The sequence below is a fragment of the Talpa europaea genome (genome assembly GCF_964194135.1).
Source record: "Talpa europaea genome assembly, chromosome: 8".
NCBI classification, from domain to species: domain Eukaryota; kingdom Metazoa; phylum Chordata; class Mammalia; order Eulipotyphla; family Talpidae; genus Talpa; species Talpa europaea.
The window spans coordinates 94,907,458-94,923,125 of record NC_140075.1 but is presented as its reverse complement, the minus strand read 5'-3'; the positions used below and the strand labels follow the sequence as shown (position 1 = coordinate 94,923,125).

At 43.5% G+C, this 15,668-nt stretch overlaps 1 protein-coding gene across 3 annotated transcripts; it reads right to left on the bottom strand.

Moving 5' to 3' along the window:
• Positions 1-5,255: 5,255 nt before the first annotated feature.
• RDH12 (retinol dehydrogenase 12) lies at positions 5,256-14,050 on the bottom strand (the record flags this gene model as incomplete). 3 transcript variants are annotated; one of them, XM_084239608.1, is made up of 8 exons in its annotated part: positions 5,273-5,358; positions 7,916-7,970; positions 8,069-8,259; positions 9,894-10,103; positions 10,715-10,819; positions 11,504-11,659; positions 12,177-12,295; positions 13,983-14,050. In XM_084239608.1, 8 exons carry the CDS (start codon positions 14,048-14,050, stop codon positions 5,273-5,275), a joined length of 990 nt encoding a protein of 329 aa, XP_084095734.1. The 3 variants fall into 3 exon arrangements, with proteins under 3 accessions (XP_084095735.1, XP_084095736.1, XP_084095734.1); XM_084239609.1 differs by lacking the exon at positions 7,916-7,970 and having other exon boundaries at positions 5,256-5,358; positions 8,070-8,259; XM_084239610.1 differs by lacking the exon at positions 7,916-7,970 and having other exon boundaries at positions 5,256-5,358; positions 8,070-8,259; positions 10,715-10,783.
• Positions 14,051-15,668: the final 1,618 nt, after the last annotated feature.

Below are 15,668 nucleotides of genomic sequence, written 5' to 3'. Positions count from 1 at the left end.
TCGCAACCCAGCACTCAACCGCTGCGCCACTGGGGAGGCCCCATATTACCTTTTAATTTTGATAATTCAAGTATTTTTTAAATCTATTTTACTATCTTTATATTTTTTTAAAGATTTGTTTATATATACAAGAACTGGGGTACAGGCCAGAGATGCGGGGAGCGGAGAGGGGGTGAGAGGATTCACCAGAGACAGAATGGGGAACGGAACAGGCAGACCGACTGAAATACACTGCTGAAGGGAGAGTGGGCGAGACAGGAAAGGTCTGCCTTGCCATGTGGGTTGCTCCCTGGCCTGCTGGGGATTGAACTCGTGTTGCAGAGGCTGTGGACTGCTTCATAGTGCAGTACTTAACACCTTGTGCCACCAGGGAGGCCCTGATAATTCAAGTTTTTTTTTTTTTAGTTTTTTTTTTATAAGATTTATTTATTTATACAAGCACTGGGTACAGTCAGAAGTGTAGGAGGGTGAGAGAATTCACCAGAGTCAGAGAGGAGAACAGGGCAGGCAGACTGATGAAGTACGCTGCTGAGGGGAGCAGCGGGCTGCAGGAGAGGTCTGCGCACCATGTGGGACCCTCACCCGGCAGCCAGGGATCGAACCGGCGCTGAAGAGTCTGCGGGCAGCTTCGCAACCCAGTGCTCAACCGCTGCGCCACCAGGGAGGCCCAATTCAAGTATTTTAAAAGGAAATCTAAAACATTTTAAATGATTTTTACATTTATATTTAGTTTACATTTTTATTGAAACATTTAAATTGCATATAATTTGAATATGATTACAACTTGTATTTTTTTAAACATTTATTTATGCATGCAAGAACTGGGGTACAGGCCAGAGATGCAAGGGGTGAGAGGATTCACCAGAGACAGAGTGGGGAACAGAATAGGCAGACTGACTGAAATGCACTGCTAAGGGGAGTAGCGGCAAGACAGGAGAGGTTTGCTGCGCCATGGGAGTAGCTCCCTGCCCTCCATGCTGATTGTTTCATAGTGTGCTTAACCCGTTGCGCCACTAGGGAGGCCCTACAGCTTGCATTTTTAAAAATCTTTTATTTATTTTTTTTAAAAGATTTATTTATTTGTTTTGTTTATACAAGCACTGGGTACAGTCAGAAGCGCGGGAGGGCGAGAGAATTCACCAGAGCCAGAGCGGGGAGCAGAGCAGGCAGAAGGACCGAAGTACACTGCTGAGGGGAGCAGCGGGCGGCAGGTGAGGTCTGCACGCCATGTGGGACCCTCCTCTGGTGGCCGGGGAGCAGCCGGGGATTGAACCGGCGCCGCAGAGGCTGTGGGCAGCTTCGCAACCCAGCGCTCAACCGCTGCGCCACCGGAGAGGCCCTTAAAAATCTTTCAGTTAACTAAACTGCCACTAGAAAACAAAATATTGGATTATTATTGCAACATAATTAACCATTTTATTCAGATGAAAGCCATGTGAAGGGAGCAGGGTCACTCCCATCCCTACATTGGACTGTGACATGAGCAAAAAATGAACTTTTATTGTGTTAAATCATTAAGATTTAGCATTCTTTATTACAGCAGTTAATCTACTCTTATCAGAACAAATTGTACCTCATGTTTTATGATCTTCTGAACTGTTTTTTTTTTAGATTTATTTATGCATATACGAACTGGGGTACAGGCCAGAGGTGCAGGGGTGAGAGGACACACCAGAGACAGTGGGGAACAGAACAGGCAGATTGACCTAAGTACACTGCTGAGGGCAGCTGTGGGCAAGACAGGAGAGGTCTGCTGTGCCATGTGGGCCAGCTCCCTGGCTGGGGATTCAACTCATGCCACAGTGGCTGCTGACAGCTTCATAGTGCTGTGCTTTAACCTCTTGCACCACCAGGCAGCCATAAACTGATTATTTTAACTAAGACTTTATGTTAAAAAAAAATAGTTTGTAGGGCCTCCCCTAGTGGTGCAGCGCAGGTGGTTGAGCGCTGCGCTGTGAAGCTGTCCGCAGCCTCTGCAGCGCTGGTTCTATGCCGGGCAGCCCACGAGGGTCCCACATGGCGCAGCAGACTCTCCTAACTCACCCGCTGCTCCTCTCAGCAGTGTATTCCAGTCAATCTGCCTGTTCTGGGCCTCCCTGGTGGTGCAGGCGGTTGAGTGCCGCACTGTGAAGCTGTCCGCAGCCTCTGCAGCACGAGTTCAATCCCAGCCAACCGGCGAGAATCCCACATGGCGCAGCAGACCTCTCCTGTCTCACCCGCTGCTCCCCTCAGCAGTGTATTTCATCAGTCTGCCTGTTCTGTTCCCTGCTCTGTCTCTGGTGAATCCTCTTACCCTCCCGAGCATCTGGCCTGTACCCCAGTTTTTGTATAAATGAATAAATAAATCTTTAAAAAAATAGATTGTACACATAGATTAAATTTTGGCTGAACACCTGTGAAAATATACTGGTCCTATTAACATTATATACTAGAATGTTACATCAGTTATTTCTTGACTGTTAACATTAACAGAAGATGATACATGCTGGAGGCGGAGAAAAATATAATGAAATAGGTGTTAAAACTTAACTTTATAGGTGAGAAAATTGAAGGTCGAAAGCAGGTCATTACTGCCTTAGACTAGAAGTAATGGTAGGGAAAAGAAGGTAAAAAAAATAGAATATCAATACTTTTATATGGTTCATCCTAATACTATCCTATCAGGACATAAGCTTCAACAAGGATGATTTATTGTGTCGTGTACAAGAAGTCTCTAGTTTTGGTTAATTCAGTGACTCATTATTTATCATCAGCAACCCAAGTTCTTTCCATCTTCCCCCCTCCCATCTTCATCATGTGAGCTTGGTCCTTCCCAGAAGAAACCTCTCTTATGTGTTCATTGTATGTGGCCTTATGCCATGTACAATGTGTTTTTAATTTGTGTGTGTTTTTACATACCTATGTATGTACCCATTTATAACAGAAAAGATATGGTAGCATGTTATATGTGTGTAATTTTTGAATATAAATCTTATCACACTGCAGTTCATCAATTTATCCAACAATATACAAGTCTCTGTGTGTGTGTGTGTGTGTGTGTGTATAATTGTTACTTAATACCCTTATTTTAGGAGTAATTACCTAAAAGTAAGCAAACTACTCGATTGTGTGATTAAACTAAAGATTATTTTGTCTTGGGCCTCCCCGGTGGCGCAGTGGTTGAGCGCTGGGTTGTGAAACTGCCCGCAGCCTCTGCAACACCAGTTCAATCCCCGGCTGCTCCCCGGTCACAGGAGGAGGGTCCCACATGGCACACAGACCTCTCCTGCCGCCCGCTGCTCCCCTCAGCAGTGTACTTCGGTCCTTCTGCCTGCTCTGCTCCCCGCTCTGGCTCTGGTGAATTCTGTCACCCTCCCGCGCTTCTGACTGTACCCAGTGCTTGTATAAATAAATAAATAAATCTAAAAAAAAAGGGGGGGGGGAACCAACATTAAAAAAAAAAAGATTATTTTGTCTTCCTGCAGTTGTTGGACTTTTAAGTTGTTTACAATATTTTGTTAGTATTAACAATGTCTCCTTATACTCTAATGCTAATTTTTTTCAGGTATTGAAAAGCAAAATTGCTGGGAGTAATAGTTTCACTATTTCTTCCACTCATATCATCAACTTATAAAAATAGCTATTTCCTAGATTTTTGCCAATATTTGCTAAGCTTTATAGTTTTTGACAAAGGTTTTTAATTTTAGGTTTATAATTTTTTTGACTCATTGAAGACACCATGGCCTCTTATTTTAATTTGTAGTTCTCTGATAACTATAAACTTAAACTTTTTTACAAAGGTGTACTGACTTTTTTCTATTCAGCAAATTTCCTGTTTATATCTTTTGCAAAGTACTCTGTTGGTTATTATGTCTTGTTTTTAATAAGTTTTTTATGCAGTATGGGTACTACTCCTTTGTCTGATATATATGCATATATTCCTGTAGCTGACTGCTCTCAACTGAGTCTGTCTCTATAACTTGCCCTCATTTTTTTTAAAGATTTATTTATGCATATAAGAACTAAGGTACAGGCCAGAGGTGCGGGGAGGGGGAAGGGGCTGTGAGAGGATTCACCAGAGACAGAGTGAAGAGCAGAATAGGCAGATTGACTAAATACATTGCTGAGGGGAGCAGCAGGCAAGACAGGAGAGGTCTGCTGCATCATGTGAGTCAGCTCCTTGGCTGGGGATCGAACTCGTGCTGCGGAGGCTGCGGACAGCTTCATAGTGCTGCATCTTGACTACTTGCGCCACCAGGGAGGCCCCCTCATTGCTACTCTTTCAAAATTATCTAGTGCTCAGTCTTTACTTTGCAACTCTGCCATTGAAGAGGCACTGCGGCTATTATCTCACTTTAATCTGTGGAAGTGCTCAGCATCTGTATAATTTAAGCCATTCTTATCACTTCTTAGATAATAAAACATTAGAATTGAAAGAAAGTTGAAAAAAAATCCAGTTGGACAATCTTATTTTACAATATTATATGGGTAGGTATGTCGGGTGAGATATTATTCACTAAAGTGGAAAACTGGCTTCCCTTCCTTGTTCCATATTTCCCTTCTACCTTGAGAAAATAAATAAGACAATGTGATAGGTACATAGTCTTTATTTTATCTAAAAATTGAGACAAAGGAAACTGTAGAAAAAGAAATCTGCATGATTGAGAATGAGGTCTAAACTTATACAATTATATCTCAATAAAGCTACAAAAAAGTTTTTACTTCTTTTAAGAACTTGAGAAAGAAATGGATTCAGCTTCACACATTGGCTCTAGGATGCTCAGAGGAAAGAAATAAATTTGGCCAAGATAAGTCATGATTACCCTGAGGTGGTCCAGAGATGAGTTAAGTATTTCAAAAAGGAAAGAGATCAGTCAAGAGTTTGAGTCTATGTTTTTTGGGAATATGTAATGCTGATGTTCCTGTCACCTCAGCTGAGCACACAGGCTGAAGTTTCTGGCATCAGTGCAGAAATTGACCTGATTTCCCAGGCTCTTCCGCCATTCCAAAGGACTAGGATCTGCCCTGTCTTCCCATCTCAGGAGAGTTGTTGACTCTGCAAGTCTTAGAGAAGAATGTTCTGTAGTTTTGAATGTCTTGTGCCATGAGTCAATCTCACAAGAGAGTTGGGTCTGCAAAGGCTTCCAGAAGGATGAGGAGAATCAGGAAAGGGCAGGATTCACAACAACACCCAGCTTCAGGGTTGCTCTTTTCCTTGGTCACCTTTCATAATGGCAAAGACTGAGACTGATAAAGCTGTGGCTCTTCCACGAGCTCTACTCCCACTGGATTCCTAGAAGCTCACAGCTGACGGTCCACAGGCGCTGAGCTGTTTTATTATTCCGGGCTCTTGGGGACACCCAGGCCCTCTTGCAGTCACTGGAGGACAGAGAAAGAGTGTGAACATACAGTAGTCAAAACTGACAGTCTGGAAAAGCTTACAGCTTTTTTCTCAGAATATATTTCTAACTCTATAAAATACAGTAGATTGGGGCCTCCCCTGGTGGCACAGCGGTTGAACACTGGGCTGCGAAGCTGCCCGCAGCCTCTGCAGCAGCCTCTGCAGCGCCGGTTCAATCCCTGGCCGCCCGGCGAGGGTCCCATATGGCGCGCAGACCTCTCCTGACGCCCGCTGCTCCCCTCAGCAGTGTACTTCGTCTGTCTGCCTGCTCTGCTCTCCCCTCTGGCTCTGGTGAATTCTCTCACCCTCCAGTGCTTCTAACTGTACCCAGCACTTGTATAAATAAATAAATAAATCTTTTTAAAAATAAATAAAATACAGTAGATTGGATAAAAAGAGATGTATTCAAATGTAATTTTAAAATATTTTAAAAACAAATTTGTGATACACTAATGCATATCACACAAAGTAAGATTAATATATTCTATAACAAGATCTAGCCCTGGGTCTAATAAGCAATGGATTGCAAAGTAGTGGCAAGTAGAAGTGACATTCTGCATAATGTGAAAATACTTGCAGTTTTATTGGTGACAAAGCCACAGCTATTGCTAGTACTCCTGTAGTACCCAGTTGAAGGAAATGCCAGATATAAGTTGGAGGTTAGTGAAATTAAAAATAAAATTATCTTTCCAACTTCACAGATACCTTGAATTCTATACACAGACCAATTAATCACCCATGAACCCCAGTCTAAGCTCCTCCGTTAACCACTGTTTTTTGTGGGGGACATGAGGCATTATTGGATGGATGAGGGGGTGGAGTGGAGCATATGCTCATGGTGTTTTGTCTTTATATAGTATTTTTTCTAACAGTAAAAGTCCTGTACAACAGGACTAGGAAGATACAATAATGATTAAGAAGAAAAGCATAATATCTAATTGCTTTTCCCTACATTTTTATTTGCATATTAATAGAATCCTTCTCCCCTTCTTATATGCAAAACTGAAATCCCACTATATCTAGCTTAGGATGGATTTCTTTCTCTTGTTAAAAATGCCTTTTTTAACTGGATGTGTAATAAATAAGTGATCTTTAAAACTTGTTTTAATAATAAATAAATGCCTTAAGTTAAAGGTTAAAATCCTTCACACTCCCCCAACTTTTCTTCAAACTCCTGGGAAGTAACCACTAATTAGTTTTCTGTGTATCCTTCCAGGCTTTTCTATGTATTTATAACGAATAACAGTATGGTTTTGATAATAGTTTTTTCTTATAACATTGTATCACTAACATCTCCCCATTTCTTAATTATTATTTGAAAAATTTTATTTAGTGACTGTGCAATATTTTATCATATATTTAAAGCAGTTATGTTAAATACCCAGACTCTAGCTCATGCCATAGAAGTATACTTCTATGAATTAATATATGAACTACACATGTGAACCATATATGAAATTTAAAATTTTCTAAGAAATTTTTTAAGTACACTTTCAAAAGTAAAAGGAACTGGGTGAAATTAATTTTACTACTATATCTTATGTAACCCAATATAGTCAAATTATTTCATCAGGCAGTCAATATAAAAATTGCTAATGTGATCATTTACATCTCTTTTTCTTACTCTGTCTTCAAAATCAGGTATGTATTTTACACTTTTTTTTTTTGCATAGAACTGGGGTGTAGGCCAGAGGTTGGAGGGGTGAGAGGATTCACCAAAGACAGAGTGGGGATAAGAGCAGGCAGATCTACTGAAATACACTGCTAAGGGAAGCAGCGGGGAAACAGGAGAGATCTGCTATGCCATGTAAGTTATCTCCCTGGCTGGGAATCAACTCAAGCCATAGCAGTGATAGCGCTGAGACATAATTCCTAGGCCACCAAGTGTATTTTATACTTATAACACTTCTCAATTTGGACCAACCATATACCAAGTGCTCAATAGCACTTATGATTACAGGCAACCATGCTGGACAGCACAATTCTAGAACCAGAATGCCTGGGTTTAAATTCTTGGACTGCAACTTACAAACTTTATGACCATAAGTCAGTTATTGTGTTATTTTGTGTCTTAGTTTCCTCATCTTTAAAATGGGTATAAAAACGTCTTCTACCTCTCAGGGTTCTGTTAACTATATGAATTAATATATGTCAAATACTCAGAAGAATGCCAAACACATTAGCTCAAGGAACACTAATTATTATCATTTATCTATCCCCCTGTTGTAGGACAATGAAGTTGTTTCCAGTGTTTCACTTAATTAACGGTGCACCAATGTACAGCTTGGGACACAAGAGCAGACTGAGTTGGGATGAAAGATTTAATTCTGGGCTACCCTTTATTCCCAGACTCTGATTGCCCAGTGAGTTTGTGATAAGGACACTGAAATATCTATTTTTATATTCCAATAGAGAATGCCAATCTTGGCAGTTTGGGGAGACAGAGTTCACATTAGGGACAGATTACCTTGTCCAGGGATAGTCTTCTCAAACATCTCTCAGACAGTTGCAAAGCTTACCTGGAAACTGGCACACAGGCACAAAATAGAGCCATAAAAGCAACTTTTGCTGAGTTTCTGATATATGTTCCCTTAGAAAAGTAACCACATTTGGTTTACACTGGGCATGCAAAACCCTGTATCTCCCTGTTCACACAGATGGTGGAGAGAACCCTGCTGCCTCCACACACCTGAAATACTTGCCGCTCAGGGGCTCCAGGCCCTCAGCCAGGGCACAGTGCAAAGTGGTCTGTGCCCCTTCTCGTGCTGACTTGACAAAAGGGGAGAAGAGCCGCCAGAGCAGACACAGCAGGAAGGAATGCCGGACCAGCTCAGAGCTGACGATGCCTGGGTGCACTGCATAGGTGGTGACCCCTGTGCCTGCAAAAAGGGCACAGTTAGACCAGGAACACACTCAAGTGTGGGGAAATAGCTCATGTCCTGCAGCGAAATGCACACTTGCAAAGAAGAGACTCAGGAAACATAACTCCAAAATTCAAAAGGTGCCAGAGAGAATCCAACTAATAATTAATTGGTCTTCCAAAAAGATGTCACCTTCCCAGATCTGTCACCTGGTTGAAGGTCCTTCTAATTTCAATGTCACCTTTATTCTGTGACTTCTGTCATAGAAATAGCAACATGCAGTAGCCCCAATAAAAGTATCAATTATTGACAGTGGTATCTTTGAAATTTCTATTGGTGGGGCATAAGGGGAGCAATGTGGTTGGAAGGTAGAGGACTAGGAACTTGTTTTGAGTTGCATTTGCCTAGCAAGCATATTTTATGAAGCTTATGTTGAGGCATGATGAAGGAGGCAATGGAGACAAGCATGCCCCGAAGACACCTCCAGTACCTCCACTCTTTTCAGTACTTATAATATGCACAGCCATTGCATAGAATATATTCTGTCAATGTATTCTGTTATTTGATTCTGAAAGAGACTCATGAGAAAGATAATACTAAGTTACCCTTTTACAGCTGAGGAAATTGAACTCTCGTCAGAGAGAGTTTAAGGAACTTGTCCATGGTCATTCCTAGCAGACTAATGTAAAGAGCAAGGACCTGGAGCTAGATGATCTCAATTTGAATCCTGCTCAGCTAGAAACCTTGTTTGAGCAAGTTTCTTAATATCCATCTATGCCTATCTCTTCATTTATAGAGTGGGTGGGAATAATAGTACCTACCTCACAGGAATATTGTATTAAATGCATGACATGATTAGTATGTGGTACAAACAAAACCCTCAGTTGTTATTATGATTATTTATTTTAATGTGTGCCCCATTCTTTCACTTTCTGCTTTCTGATAGTAAATGCCCTTACTCCTGACTTTGGTTTATTCACTGTAGCAAATAAGCCAACAGATTCACAGATATTAGAGCCAGCAACTCAGTGAAAACTCCAGGGGCACACAGAATCAGGATTAAGAGCTATCTCACCTCACTTTATAACTAAGAGACAAAGTCTGGGGAGGCAAAAGGGACATGTTCACATCCACACAGGCTCACATATGCAGAGCAAGAACTCAGGCCCGTGGTTCTGACACCATCAGTCCTAGATCCCTGACTGCAGGCAGTGGCAACTCTGTAACCCATCACATCGTGTGAACCTCTGCAAGTGGCACATAGATGGCAGTGCCCTGGCTTTGAAGCAGAGTACCCATTTTCCAGCCCTGACTTGCTACATTAACTTGGGCCAGTAACTGGCCCTCAGTCTGCACCTATAAAATAGCAATAATAATACCTGCTCTGCCTGATCCAAGAGGTGGTTGTGCAAACCAAATGCGATAAGATGTGACATAAATGTAGGGTGAATTTATGAGGTTCCTGACCTCATAATTTTAAGTTTCCTGAGGCCAAGAACTCTTGTTTTTACTCCATTTGTAACTTCCTTCTCTTTAGCACACAGAGCTACCACTGGTATGTGCATGTTTGACATCACACCTTCAGAAGCATCTATGAACCTCCTGAGGACCTTGTATTTGCCATCGTAACCCTGGCCTTTCTCCAGACTTACCTTGGAGCTTCTTGGCCAGTTCACGAGTAAAAAGCACATTGGCCAGCTTGCTGTGGCAATAGGCAAAACCTGACCTGTACTTCTTCTCACTCTGGAGGTCATGGAAGTGAATCTTGCCAATATGATGCATCACTGATGACAGGTTCACCACACGTGCAGGAGCAGACTCCTTCAGACGCTCCAGGAGCAAGTGGGTGAGAAGAAAGTGGCCTGCAAGGAGAGCCAGCAGGGGACACTGAAGAGTGGAGAAGCAGCCCAGGCTCAGGGGATAGGGGCTAATGACAGGACTTCAGCCTTTGCTCATTCTCTTCTGGGTGTAAACAAATTTTGATGCAATGAGCAATAATCAGTGCTAATAATCAGTCAGCCTGTGTTAGGGGAATCCTAACACAAGGGTCAGAGCTGTACGATAGGTGACGTGACATAGACTTAATCCAAACCTACTGGACCTCTGCTCTTGCCCCAGTCAGGAAAGATGCCTACTCTGGTCACAATCACACAAAGGTGGGCCTAGGTATACTCACATGCAGAAGGAAGGACGGGATTGTCAGGGGAATTAACATGTTCCATGGTCTCTACTCCAGATCCCCAACCTCAGTCACACCTCAAGCCCTCAAGGTTCACTGCCTCCATGGACCAAACCTTGGCCGTTGTAGCCCTCAATTATGTGTGTGACTCCTCTAGGATCTTGTACCCCCATACCTGGCCCTACTCAGCAAGCCCTGCATTGCCATTGCCCTTATCTAAGAATGACATTCCTTTTGGTATCTCTCAAGTTTGGGGGTTTCTTCCTCAACTTGCATTCTCTCTAAGATACTTACCCAGGTGGTTGACTCCCAGGTGGGTTTCAAAACCATCAGCTGTCTTGGCATATGAGCATATCATCACTCCTGCATTGTTGATCAGAATGTGGAGCTGCTTTTCCTCTGTGGAGCACAATCAAGGAGACCTGTGTTTAGCAAGGAGCTGGCTAGCTGCCTGTCACACTCCTGATATTTGCTCCTTGCCTTTGGACCCATCTCAATAATATTCAATACCACTGTCTTTGGGTTTCTAATTTTAGTTACTGATATCTTTCTGGACACCATTCATTCATTCATGTATCCATTCTTTGTTTGGCATCTGTGTATGCTGGTTCTAGAACAGGCCCTTTCTGCTGAGTACTGAGTATTCGGTGGTAAAACATGACAGACATGGTTCCTGTCACTCGTGGATTCTATAGTTCTTGGTAGAAGCTGGTAATTTTCCAAGATCCAGAAGAAGTCTGGCAGTAACACAACCTCATCTAGGTCTGTGGCCAGAGATGGCTGATTCTCAGGATGGAAATAGAGAGTGGCATCGGGGCCACACCTTAATGCCCAGGTGCAAGCCCAGACAGGGAGGTCACACTTCCAGCATTCCCATTGCTGATGCAAAAAGACGATAAGGATCCTGCCCAGCTTCTCCACCCGCCATCCCCTTGCCACACCCCTGCCCTGCTGGTTCATGTGGCAGAACCTGTCTAGTGGGATCAGAGCTGGTTCTGATGTAAGGGTCAGAGATGGTCCAGGGTGGGGCAACCACTCCCGCACCCAGCTTTCTGCTTTTCTAGCTACCCACAGGTGCCCCACCTGCCAGAAAGCCCTCAGCAAAAGCTCGGATGGATTTGGTATCAGAGAGGTCCAGTTTCCGCACTAGCACCTGGGAGTTCTTTGTGTCAGCTCGGATTTCACTAGCGGCAGACTCCCCCTTTAGCACATCTCGGCAGGCAATGTATACTCGGGCTCCTGAGGCAAAAGCAAAGACAGGACAATGGGTTCAAACCCTCAACTGAAAAGATGTGTAGGAAATGAGCCTGGGACTGTGGACAGAGTGTTCTGCCAGTCATCCCGACAGCAGTGAGTGGCTCTATTGCCACATCAGGATCCTTACAAGGAGTGCTGCTCAGTCTCCTTGCTATTAGCTTGACCCCAGGCTGGCAACCCTGGTCTTACACTGATTTTTAACATTGCTCAGTACGTCCTTTTATAATAATGGACTTTATCCGTGGGATACATGGACCTCCTTGTTTTCCTTACTTTATATAAAAGGGAAGGAGAAGGTAGGAAGGTAGGTTAGTTTAAAGTAAGAGAGTAAGTTAGTGTCACAGCTGAACTTGAATCCCACGTTCCTTGAATTGCTGCCTAGAGTCTCCAAACCCAGCAGGAAGAATCAAAACCCAGCAGGAAGAAGGAAATGTGGACAGAGCCCCCAGTGAGAAGGGCAGGAGGTGCTGCCCTGCGGAGACCGAGCGGAAGGACTTGCCTCTGCGAGCGAGCTCTCTGGCTGTCTCCTTGCCGATGCCGGTGTTGGCGCCTGTGATCACCACTACCTTCCCCGGAAGCTGCACGTTTGTTCTACAAACCCCACCAGCAAAGAACTTCCTATAGGCAAGGGCAACAAAAGCATTCATGCACCATCCTTCCCAGTCCCTGACTGAGATACATAAAATCCATCCAGCCTCAGTGAGGGATTTCTTTAAGTTGTCCTTAGGAGAGTCAAGATGCTAATGTTTCTCATCTTTCGGATAATCTTCGTTTCCCACTAGGCAAGGGGGTCTCCTGTTCATCTGTTTACATTGGAAGGTCATGTCTCAGAAGTTACAAATAATCATCTGGACAAAGACAATAAGTGCTCTTGAGCCAGGGCTAATAGAGTCCTTCCTGTTAGATGTAGATACCTTGTTCTTATCTCTAGAGGTTCCCAGAGGTCAACATCTTCCTTCAACCCACATTCAAACCATATGAGTGATAAGCATTAGTGAAACCACTGGTTCTGAGCCCTAGGTCTTCGATAAGCATCAACATGAGGAAGTGATGCACCACACCCGTGAGGGGTCCCATATGCATATATGGCTTTTGGGCTGCATCTCCAGTTTTAGAGAGCCAGATCTTCAGAAGCTCTCTGATACTGTTCTAGAGATTTCATCCATTCAAACCTCCCTTGTTCAGATCTCTGTGCAGAGAGCATCTTTTTATGTATAGCTGACCGTACAAGTTCCAAAAAAGAGGGGTCAGAACTCATATTTTCTGAACATCATCCAACTGCTAGGCAACAGACTAGACATTTTCTACAGGTGATTTATTTCCATCCTTTTTACCACTCTGTTATTGTCCCCATTTTACAGTGGTGAAAACTGAGCTAAAGAAGTTCAAATCAGGGCCTCCCTGGTGGCTCAAGGGGTTAAGTCTCAGAACTATGAAGTTATCCGCAGCCACTGAAGCTCTAGTTCGATTACTGGCCAGGGAGGAGACCCCCATGGCACAGGAGACCTCTCCTGACTACCCCACTGCTCCCCTCAGCAGTGTATTTCAGTAGATTTGCCTGTTCTGCTCCCCACTCTGTCTCTGGCGAATCCTCTCACCCCTCTGCCCCCCGTACCTCTGGCCTACACCCCAGCTCTTATATGCATAAATAAATAAAATAAATATTAAAAAAAAGAAGTTCAAATCATTTGTTCATGGTGGCAACACTGGAATTGTACCAGGTTTTCCTGCCATGACCTAGAGCAATACTCTGTCCTTGACTTGTCTGTTTAAATTTCTTCATCATTAGCCATATTTAAATTCCCCACTGAGAACACACATTTCATTGACACTTCCAGAAATCCCATGGCAAAAGTGTCATCCCCAAACAGTAACTGAGCAGCATGTCAAAGGGAAGAGAGTTTGTTTCCCTTTCCCAAATGTGTTATACTTGACATGGAGCCCCTTGGCAATGAACACCCGTAATAATCTAGCAGAGATACCTTGAATAGTTACAGTGAGCAAAGGGCAATCTTCAGAAAAACCAAAGGAAATAGAGTGAAAGAGCTAGGTCTCCCATCTGCTTAATATTAAGTCATCCATTCAGTCCCAGAATGCAAACCAGTCCCTCCTCTCCCAGTCCCAGATGCTTCCTTCCAATTTTCAACATAGTTATCTGTAACTACCTCCTTCCTGACTGCTTTTTCTGCCCTCTCACTCCCAGAGCCTCCATCCCTTTCTCTTCTTTCAGCAGCTCAGAATTCACCTACTTACAAGTTCCATGGCTCCCAATTCAATATGTATGAGTTACTGAATTAAGACGAACCTGATGGAAGGAGCCATCACATATAAGAAAGAGAGGAAGGAGGTGAGCAGTCCCAAGGTGAGCAGCATCCTCTCAACTTCTTTCCTTGCTGCTGCTTAAGCAAAAGCAATGTTGACTCCAACTCAGGCTAGAGCTTGTCGTCTGGCTCCAACTCTTGGCTGTTTCTCTCAGCTTCTCCCTCTTGTATCTCCTCTCCCTCCTTCTCAGAACTCAGCAACAGCCTGGCTCTAAGCACAGCCCAGAATCCTATTTAAATCTGAGAGCTGTCAGAGCACAGCCTGCTGGGAGATGTAGTTCCCGAGGGAGGAAGAGGGAGGAAAGAGTAGATGTCCACACTTAATAGCAAGAATGAAGGGGAAATTGAAACAATTTCCTCCTAGCTCTCCCATCCTCAATCGCTCCTCTTATCTAGGGGACTCCTACAAGACTGAATAATTTTAACTTTAGCAACAGACTCCATAAGATAAGTGTGATTTAAATAGAAATTGTGAATAAAATAGAAAGACAAGGGGGAAAAAAAAAACCAGAAGAATAGTAAGAGAAGTCAGGAAAGTGGTTTCCCTTGGTAGGGAAGGGGTAGAGACTGAAAGGGGAATGTTGGGAGAGTCTGGGGGACTAGTTTTCTGTTCTCTGATATACGTGCTGGTTGCACAGGTGGCTGATTTTGTGAAAATTTGTTGCATCATACATTTGATTTGTGCATGTTTCTGTGTTTCTTGTTATACTGTAATGATGTTAATGCCCACCTGTACCAGCCAAGGAAAGGGAAGTGAGCTCGTTTCAGTGCGTGAGCTCTAGAGTGGAGCTTCCTGCTTTGAATGCCAAGTCATTTACTTGCAAGCTCTGTGTTCCTGTGCAAATTACTAAATGTCTCTGTTAACTCAGTTTCCTCACTTATACATTGGGCATGATAAATACATATATATAAATATATATACAGATATAGTCACCTGTTTTAAGTATTAAATTAAAAGATAGAAAATTTGAGAGACTAGCACACAGTAAACACTGTGTCAGAGCTGCTGCTGTGACTCACTTTGTCGCTTTTGTCTCCCTTGATATCCCCTTTGCTTTAAGCAAGGGTTTGGTGTAAAAAAGGGAGAGGTGATGAATGAGAAAGGCATTTCGGTTATTGCCATAAAAGATGCAGGAGAGGGCCTCCCTGGTAGCACAAGGGTTGAGACACAACCTATGAAGCAATCTGCAGCCACTGCAGCATGAGTCCAATTCCCAGCCAGCCAGGGAGCAACCCACATGGCACAGCAGACCTCTCCTGACTCACCTGCTGCTCCCCTCAGCAGTGTACTTTGGCCCATCTGCCTGTTCTGTTCCCCACTCTGTCTCTGGTGAATCCTCTCACCGCCCCCCCACCTCTGGCCTGTACCCCAGCTCTTGTATGCATAAATACATAAATCTTAAAAAAAAAAAAAGATGCAGGAGAACACAAGAGAAAGCTAGTAGAAGCTGTCAAAGATGTTTGAAGTGTGTGAGGGCATGGGAGGAGGTGTGTCAAGGAGGGGAGGAGGGTAAGAGGGGTTCATACTCTTGCTCAATCAGCATCCCTTTCCTAGACAGGCGGACAGACAAGGAGCCAGGACAGGACCCTGAAAGTCATGGCCCAGCTCTGTCCCTTCTTGTAAAGGTAGAAAAAGCTCCTGTGACAAGCAGGAGTCCACTCCCTCATTC